The following is a 9568-nucleotide window of genomic DNA, read 5'->3' on the forward strand; positions in this document are numbered from 1 at the left end:
TAATTTTTTTTTATCCAATTGAAGGACTCTTCCTATTATCATTTTATTAAGTTATATTATTTATAATAAAAAATATACGAAATATACAAAAAAAATACAAAAAAATCGGCAATAAGCAGTTTTTCCGAGATGCTGTTTAAAGCACTAGAGACAGCGGGGATAAAGAAAAAAATATTTTTCACATGTTCAAATCAAATTCAAAGGTTTTTATTTCAACCATATAATAGGTGCTTAAGGAACATCAATAGCTAGGAGCACAGTTCAATTATGTGGGTCTTATGGAGAAGAACCGGCAAGAAACTCTATAGACACTATTTTCAAAAAATATGTAAAGACTGACACTTATAGGTTGACTCCGAGAAAGTTATACAATACAAGTTGTACTAGGAAGATACATGAGGAAATAATTTTATTATATGGTGACACAGAAAACCATATGTGGTTTGAGCACAAATCTTCACTCATAGATATTTATTGGACTTCGGCTGAAGCCATTAAGCCATTCATTAATCCACAAGAGTCGTGGCCATCACCACGCTGGAACTTGATGTAGCCTTGCTCACCAAATCTTTCTCCCCATGAATTCTTGGCTAACCAATATGGCATACCATTCTCTGAAATGGACAGTTTTTTATGTTAATGATATATCTACACTCCGGAGCTAACAGAAATAATAGAAAGGAGTGTCTGCGTCTGTACAATGAAATTAATTTTACAAAGATATAAAATAAAATGAGAAAACTTACCGACTCCGTACCCCACTAATAAGATGGCATGATTAACGTCTCCAGCATTGCACATCTCATCTCTCATCACACCGCCTTTATACGCATTGAAGTTCGAAGCCTTGACACCTAAAATGAAAAAAAAACTTACTCTCAAATGCATTTAAAAAAAAAAAACGTATCACATGCCACAACAGGAATCCAACAACGCCTGTGATCACAGGAACTATGAAGAACCAAACCAAAGTAAGTACACCTGAAGGAATCCCTAATGGAAGGAAAGACCTAGGTTCGTGCTTTCGTCGTATGAAAGGAGCCGTAGTCCAACAATTAGTCCTCAAATAATAGTATCAATAGAAGAGCCTTATTAATTATTGGCAAAAAAAGATAATCCGCATATGAAAGTATGAAAACCGTAGCTTAGAGCAGTAACCGTAGTTTAAAAACTGGTAAATATCTTAGCGTTTCTGTGCCCCTCGGTCACAGCCCTTTCTTCAGGTCAAAATAGAAACATAATCTGAAGAAGTTACCAATAGATATAGGCCCTTGTGAGTAGAGTATCTGCTTCAATTTCTCTTGCGATCTAAGGGTATACTGATAGCAACCAGTTAGTCTAACTACAGCCCGTCGAGGATTGAAACGGCAGTATTGTTGCCGACCCACATATGGATAGCTGGATTCCGATTCAATACCACCCATCTGGATAATAGAACTGGCAACAAAAATAATATTATTAATCTCCGACATGCTTTGAAATGATTTTTTCACAAAGCTTATCATCGCCTGAATCCGAAAAGTCTTTTAAATAGTATTTTTAGTCTGGTTAAATAATTACCTAAAAGCTGATGTCATGAAACCACCCCTACAACCATGGGACCCTCTATCACAATCAAGAATTTGTTGTTCAGACAATTCCACCATTGACCCATGCTTCTTTGCGTATTGACTCTCGATATTTCCTGAACAAAGAAAACATTTTTTAATCTTAGTAATCCTAGAGAAAGAGATAACATTTGAATAAGAAGGGGGTGAATTTAAGTATGCCTGACAGAATGGAATCGAAGTGTACAGAAAATAAAATTGGAAACATTGTAAGAATAATAAGTAGGAATGAGAAGCGTTAAGTTTAGGCACTGAAGCAAAATTTGTCTTTCCTCACCAGTAGAACTAAAAGTATAACAAGCTCCACATTTTCCCTGAAACTTAACCCGTGAGACGATGTTGTGCTCTCGCCAGTCATGAGATTCAGGAACCTGGACGTTTGGCACTTGCGCATCGGTGATCCTTCGGCATGAGTTTGCGGTAACATTCAAGTTTGAAGGCAAACCAGTTGCGAAATCAATAAATTCTTCATGAGTTAAATCTGAGAATTGTGTTATTCCTGTAATAGAATTTATTTTTGATTAGAATTTGCCATCTGCAGATAGATTTATTTTTTATAGAAAGTATTTTTATTTGTTTATTTATTTCGATTTCAAGATAAATGGAACTACTAAATTAAAGTCGGGTGGATAATGTAGAAGACAAATAACTAGAAAGGGTCGCTTTCCTATTAGCTTACAACGAGATGACTGACAAAATTGTGACAAGGCCTGGACCATCGTGAGCATAGCATATTTTATGAGCTTTTAAAATGCAGTTACTAAAGATTCACGACCCTGAAGAAAATATACCAAGGATCTGGGTGACAGAAGTGGTAGAATTTGGATAGAGTACATATTTATCCAACCTCAAGAAACCGTGAATTTACAAAAAGGAAAAGAGTCTTACCGAATTCAGTGTGCTCACTCTGTTGATTGAGTTCGTTAGCTCTGTGCAAGTTTTCTACAAATATTTCGAATCTTTTTGCCTTCTCCTCTTCGCTAGAATATTCTTTGCCATGTTCTCTTATAAAGTTCTCGAAATGTTCCATAGCATCTTCTATATCAAAGTAAATAGAAGACTTGGAAGCTGCCAGTGTCACTAAACACGCGAGTAGTAAAAGTAACTTCGACATGATTGTTTAGTAGAACCTACGATTCTGATTTCACAAGTGGACTAAAGTCTTTTTATACTGATTAAAAGGTGGAATTTTGGTTGATAATTTAAGCATGTTAAATGTTATCTGTTAAATATGTAAAGGATTCAAACAATTGCACGTGTCCCTTGTAAATTATCATATACATTTTTCGAGAGTTTAGACTGTTAAAGAAACTTTGACCCTTCAGTTTGATACTTTGTTTCTTCGCACTTCAAAATTGACGTGTAAAAGTGTGGACTTTTTTAAAAATACATATGTTTTAGGATTAAAGCTGCTGAACCATTACCTGTTATAACGTCGTCTGAATAGAGGATTGCACATGTTTCTGCGCAAACGCTTGTGCACTATAATATTTGCTGTGTATGTAATGGATAATACTAAAATCAGTCCAACCTACTGCATATCTGACCTCTTCAACCCAGTAATTTGGGTAAGCCAATACCCCTTGGTATAGTTATCGGCACGAATCTTGAGCTCTGACCTTCACCTGTGCAGAAGTAATTTATTGGGTCCCTTTTGTGGTATGAAGTGAGGCGCGGGGGCGGGCTAAAGCGGTGATTGGCCCGCAGTGCATCGCGTCATAGCCGTCACTTGGGATTGGTTCTTTGCTAATAAATCACTTCTGCGCAGATGTAGGTCAGAGCTCAAGATTCGTGCCGATAACTATAAGACTGGTTTATCAGACTTACTGGCTGACTACCCGTAACGACTGCAAAAAATGTTCAGTCACAGCTAAAAGAATTGTAATTATTGTTTTTAATAAGTGTTCTCAAGGATACTGTGTTTTTTATAATTACAAACATTTTCAAGATATTTTTTGCTAGATTCTTTGTACATAATATATTTTTTAATATTAAAATTATACTGTAGTGAGTGGCACGAGTTTGGCCTTGTTTTGGCCACCGCTTGTAGCTTGCGATGGAGGTTTGAAGCAAAGCAACCACCTAGTAACTGTTAAGTTTAATATTTATTTTTTATTTTTATTTTATTTATTTGGGACAAAAAACAGTTACATGCTTAGCTTAATACAAATTGTCATTTATTTTTAAACTTATAATCTAATTTAATATTAGAGATTACTTTAGAAATAAGCATTACCTTTGTAAATTCTTTCTTTCCTGTCTTCTTTCTTTATTATGTGTGTGTACAATTTTTTTTTTAATAAATAAAATATTTTTTTGTTATAATGTTGAATTAGGCAGTATGTGTATGAGTCTATGTTAAATAAATTGAATTTAAAATAAAATAAATCATAAAATAGTAAAGTTAAAATAATAAGAAAACGTGAAACGTTTATGTAATCTTTAATCATTTTGGACAAAACGCACCACGCTGTATTTCATCAAACTAAATGTCCGAATTTGACAGTTAAAAAAAAATTTAATGCGTGCTAAAAGTTTTATTTTTTAGTTTTTAAAACTATTAGGTATTTTTATTTTATATTTATTCACCTTCCAAATCTTTGAGCTGCATTTCAAATGGCCAATCCGCCACATTGGGGCGGCGCCATGTTGGATTTAGTCAGTGTCCAGGTTGCGGGGCAGCTCCAACAGCATTCTAAGAATGATTGCACGTTGGCTGCACTGCTTATACGTGAATCAATGCGATGCCATTTCGCACAGTACAGCAGTCATTCTCAGTTTAAGGTCTATTTATTTGTTTTTTCTTGTAAGCAATACATACATATGTAGTTTGTAAGTCGTACTAACAAATATGGGTCTTTGTTACGTAAAAATAAATTATATTATGAGTTTATTATCGAACATACGTTATATTAATACAGGTTTTGTTTTGGTATTTTTTATTCCCTTTTTTATTTTTATTCTTGATTTTACGCAATAATCTAGTTTGTAAATATAGTGTTAGAAGTAGAATAGTAATGTAATATAACAATTATATTATTATATCCAATTGGAAAACACTTTTTAGTGTCATTATATCAGTTATCTATATTTTATAAGGAAGTAGGTAGTTCCACATGCGGCCACAGGCATCAGAAACAGCTAGTATGTTTATTAAAAAGAAAAAAAACATTCTTCTATTACTCAAATCAATTTTTATTTCATATAAAGTAACATATAATCAAGGTTTGTATTTCAAAAAGACCTATAGCTAGGTGCACGATTCCAAGGAGTGGGTCTTATGGAGAAGAACTGGCAATACACTCAATAGACACTCTTTTCAAAAAGAAGTGATTACAATATTTGACTTCACTGTAGGTTGACTCCGAGAAAATTATACAATGCAAGTCGAACTAGGAAGTTACATGAGAAAATTATTATTATTTTATTCTGTGGTGACGCAAGAAACGATACGCCCCGTTTGAGCATAAATCTTCACATATAGATATTTATTGGACTATGGCTGAAGCCATTAAGTCATTCATAAGTCCGCAAGAGTCGCGGCCATCTCCACGCTCGAACTTGATGTAGCCTTGTTCACCAAATGTTTCGCCCCATGAATTCTTGGCCAGCCAGTATGGCACACCATTTTCTGAAACAGAGTTTTTATGTTGATGACATTGTTACCTTTTCTGAAGCTGATCGAAATTATAGCGAGAATTACCTGAAGCTAGAAGTCCAATGAAATTAATTTCATGAAAAAATATAAGAGATTGGTTCTTCACCCACCAGGACAACAATTAAAAATCCTATCAATACTAATAAAATTGAGCCTTAGGGGAAGTGAATCAAGTGAATCTGTTATGAAGATGTAAAAAATAAAATGAGAAAAACATCTTACCTACTCCGTATCCCACTAATAAGATACCATGATTAATTTGTCCAGCATCGCACAACTCATCTCTCATCACACCGCCTTTATACCAATGGAAGTTCTCAGACTTGACACCTAAAATAAATAAAAAAATACTTAAAATAAAAAAAGGAATACGTATCTGATGTCTTAAAGGGAAGTCCAATAACGGTTGACGAATGGGTGAAACTATGAAGAGCCAAACCAAAGTAAGTACACCTGAAGGAATAATGATCTGGGTGCGTGCCTTTATCGTATGAAAGGAGCCGATAGTCCAGTAATTGAACCTCAAATCATAGTGTCAATGGCAGAGCATTATTAATTTAATAAAAGTCGCTAATAAGGCTTTGGTGATAGTATTATCAAAATCGATAAGAAAGAACATATGTATTTTAGTATGAACATTATGTAGTTTGAAAACTGGTAAGTAGGTATCTTAGGATCGCTTCTGTTCCCGTCGGTGACAGACCTTCCCTCAGATCAAAATAAAAACATAATCTGAAGAAGTTACCAATAGATATAGGTCCAAATGTGTAGAGTGCTTGCTGCAATTTCTTTTGCGATCTAAGGCTATACTGATAGCAACCAGTAAGCTTAACTACAGGCCGTTGAGGATTGAAACGGCAGGATTGTTGCCGCGCCTCATACGGATAGCTGGAATCCATTTCAATACCACCCATCTGGATAATAGAACTGGCAACAAAGAAGAAGATTAACCTCCCACATAATATGCATTAAAATTAATACTAAGTCTTTGAGCTTTGATTGAAATCAAATCTGGACAGTACAACGAAACGACGCTGTACGCAACATTCAAATAAACATCGTTGCAAGCATCTTATTGAGATTCATAGACTAAACAGATCAGGCACGTGACTCCTGGTTAAATAATTACCTAAAAGCTGATGTCACGATTCCACCCTCACAACCATAGGACCCTTTATCACAGTCAAGAATTTGTTGTTCAGACAATACCACCTTTGATCCATGCTTCTTTGCGTATTGACTCTCGATATTTCCTGAAAAAAAAAGCATTTTTAAGCTAAGGAGGAATTTAAGTATAATGGCTGATAGAGACGAATGGAAGCGTACAGCAAATTGCGCTTATACCAAATAAAATTGGAAACATTTTAAGAAGAATAAGTAGGATTGAGACGCTGTAAGACTAAATCTAAAGCAAGATTTTTCTTTCCTCACCAGTAGCACTAAAAGCAAAACAAGATCCACATTGTGCCTGATTCTTTAACCTTGTGACGATGTCATACAGTCGCCAGTCAAAAGGTTCAGGAATTAAGACGTTTGGCACGTCCTCATCGGTGATCTTCGTGCACAAGCTTGTCCCAACAGTCATGTTTGAACGCAAACCGGTTAGCGAATCAATAAATTCATCATGAGTTAAATCCGAGAATTGTGTTATTCCTGTAACAAAATTTAATTCTTGGTTAGTATTTGGCATCTACAGGAGCATTTATTTTTTATTGAAAGCATGTTTATTCATTCAGATTCAAGATAAATGGAACTACAAAAAAAAATCGACGAAATTAGAGACGGGTGGATAGAGTATGAAAGGCTGGAAAGAATCGCGTTCTACATATAGCTTATAACGAGATGACTGTCAAAATTGTGACAAGGCCTGGACTATGGTGAGATTAACCACCTTATTATAAAACGTAGTATTAAGAAGTACCCGCTTTAGTAATAGCTTTAGTCCACTGATTTTGTTCAGGACGGTGGTTTAAAGGTGGTACAAAAGCTGGTACTTTTTTACAACCACGTTTTATAATAAAATGGTAAAAGTTTATGATTAGTCTGTAATACCAAAACTTACTAAATGGATTTTACCGAAATCGAGCACAGGATATTTTTTCAGCTTTTAAAATAGAGTTACTAGAGATACACTGACGAAAATATACCAAGGATCTAGGTAACATGCGTGGTAGAATTTGGATACAGTGTAAACATATAAGGGTTTTTCCAACCTCAAGAGACTGTAAATAAAAAAAAAGAAAAGGGTCTTACCGAATTCAGTGTGCTCACTCTGTTGATTGAGTTCGTTAGCTCTGCGCAAGTTTTCTTTAAATATTTCGAATCTTTTTGCCTTCTCCTCATCACTTGAATATTCTTTGCCATGTTCTCTTATGAAGTTCTCGAAATGTTCCATAGCATCTTCTATATCAAAGAAAATAGAAGACTTGGAAGCTGCCAGTGTCACTAAACACGCGAGTAGTAAAAGTAACTTCGACATGATTATTTAGTAGAACCTACGATTCTGGTCTTAGGAATAGTTTGCAGGCTTTTTATATTAAGCAGAAAAATGCAGTGCCCATGTGAAATGGCATAAATGCTGGGTATGTTGAGGATTTAAATAATTATAAATAATGATACTTGTGGATTATCGCAAATGGGAATGTGAAGGTGACTGTGTAGGTACATGTATCCATTCTATGTGTCTGTTCGTTTGTCTTTAATTGATTACAAAGTCGTGGTGGCCTAGTGGGTAAAGAACCAACCTCTCCAGTATGAGGGCGTGAATTCGATTCCAGGTCAAGCAAGTACCAGTAGAACTTTTCCAAGTTTGTATGTACTTTCTAAGTATATCTTGGACACCAATCACTGTGTTTCGGATGGCACGTTAATCCCGGCTGTCATTGAACATCCTTGGCAGTCGTTACGGGTTGTCAGAAGCCAGTAAGTCTGCCACCAGGTTTAACCAAGGGCTATTGAGTTGCCCGGGTAACTGGGTTGAGGAGGTAAGATAGGGTAGGCGCTCCTTCTAAAACACTGGTACTACTACATCCGGTTAGACTGGAAGCCGACCCCAACATAGTTGGGACAAGATTCGGAAGATGATGATGATGTTTGTCATTGATTGAGAAAATTATATTTTCTGAAAACAGTCTAGTAGGTAGTCGGTGATCGGCACGCGCATCTAAGGCGCCAAAAGGGGTCGGAGCGTCTGAGCGGGGCGAGGATAACAATACGCGCACTAGCTTATAACTAAAAGTCGTAAGCGATAAAATGGTTTTGTAATTTTATTATTTAGAAATGATAACTTGATAAAAATTCCTTCTACAATTTTAAAGAGTATGTATATACTCAACTACTAAAAAAGTTAAGAGGCTTAAATCGGTCCCGTATGCCCATAATATGTGAATCCCTTTTTAAAAAGAGGTATGTTTGATATATTTTTCTCTGTTATAAAAGTTACCTAATCATGTTTCTACTTCTAACAAAATAAGGTTTATATCATGAACTTTCAGGTAACCAAGTTGTATTTTGATCCGTTTTGTATTTACTGAGAAAAATTGAAATCCTTGGCGCCAAAAATTCCAATTCGTCCTCTTAAACAAAACTTTATCTTTTAAGTATGTAAAGGATTAAAACGATTACACGTGTCCCTTGTAAATTATTAATCTTGCACAAAAAATCTATGTATTATCCTTTCTGTATTTCTGTTTGTTCGCATAGCTCTATCATCTTTATTTAGCGATTATGTAGAAATATTAATTTAGACTTTTAAAGAACCTAAGGCCCTTGATTTTTTTCAATATCTCTTCACAATATACTGACTTTATCTTGCTCTTAAAAATTATATGTCTTGACTGCCACCTATTGGCAAAATAAATATCATTTATGATTTAAGCTGCTGAACCGTTACCTGTTGTAACGTCATCTCTATAGAGGATTGCTCCTATGTCTGCACAAACGCTTGTGCACTTTAATATGTCCTGCGCATGTAATAAATATAATAATAAATCGGTCTGAACGCTTCTAACATTTAGACGAGCAGTAATATATACCTTTTCTATAGAATTTTCATGACATCTACATCTGCCTAGCCTTTTCCCAACTATGTTGGAGTCAGGTTCCAGTCTACCAGCGGGGCCCAGCAGGGCCAAGGCCTGCCGGGGCTGCCGGGGCTGCTGTAAGAGTCTGACACTCCCTCACCGCTGCTAACCCACAGCGTGAGGGGTCATTTGATGATTTTTGACGTCGTTAAAAAAAAAAGGTTCCAGTCTAACCACATGCAGCTGAGTACCGGTGTTTTACAAGAAGCTTCTGCATATCT

The 9568-nt window shown here is 35.6% G+C and overlaps 2 protein-coding genes across 2 annotated transcripts; both read right to left on the minus strand.

Annotated features, from left to right (window-relative positions):
• Window positions 1-201: 201 nt before the first annotated feature.
• Window positions 202-2754, minus strand: LOC110381955 (procathepsin L). Its single transcript, XM_021342395.3, has 6 exons — window positions 2496-2754; window positions 1885-2106; window positions 1561-1684; window positions 1256-1437; window positions 747-854; window positions 202-614 (listed from the first exon to the last, which is right to left on the minus strand). The coding sequence occupies exons 1-6, from the start codon at window positions 2719-2721 to the stop codon at window positions 472-474; spliced, it is 1005 nt and encodes a 334-aa protein (XP_021198070.3). The 5' UTR covers window positions 2722-2754; the 3' UTR covers window positions 202-471.
• A 2024-nt stretch (window positions 2755-4778) lies between these two features.
• Window positions 4779-7783, minus strand: LOC110381927 (procathepsin L). The gene is made up of 6 exons (XM_049835731.2): window positions 7519-7783; window positions 6697-6918; window positions 6395-6518; window positions 6011-6192; window positions 5488-5595; window positions 4779-5238 (listed from the first exon to the last, which is right to left on the minus strand). Exons 1-6 carry the CDS (start codon window positions 7742-7744, stop codon window positions 5096-5098), a joined length of 1005 nt encoding a protein of 334 aa, XP_049691688.2. The 5' UTR covers window positions 7745-7783; the 3' UTR covers window positions 4779-5095.
• Window positions 7784-9568: the final 1785 nt, after the last annotated feature.

Source organism: Helicoverpa armigera, chromosome 6, assembly GCF_030705265.1.
Source record: "Helicoverpa armigera isolate CAAS_96S chromosome 6, ASM3070526v1, whole genome shotgun sequence".
NCBI lineage: Eukaryota > Metazoa > Arthropoda > Insecta > Lepidoptera > Noctuidae > Helicoverpa > Helicoverpa armigera.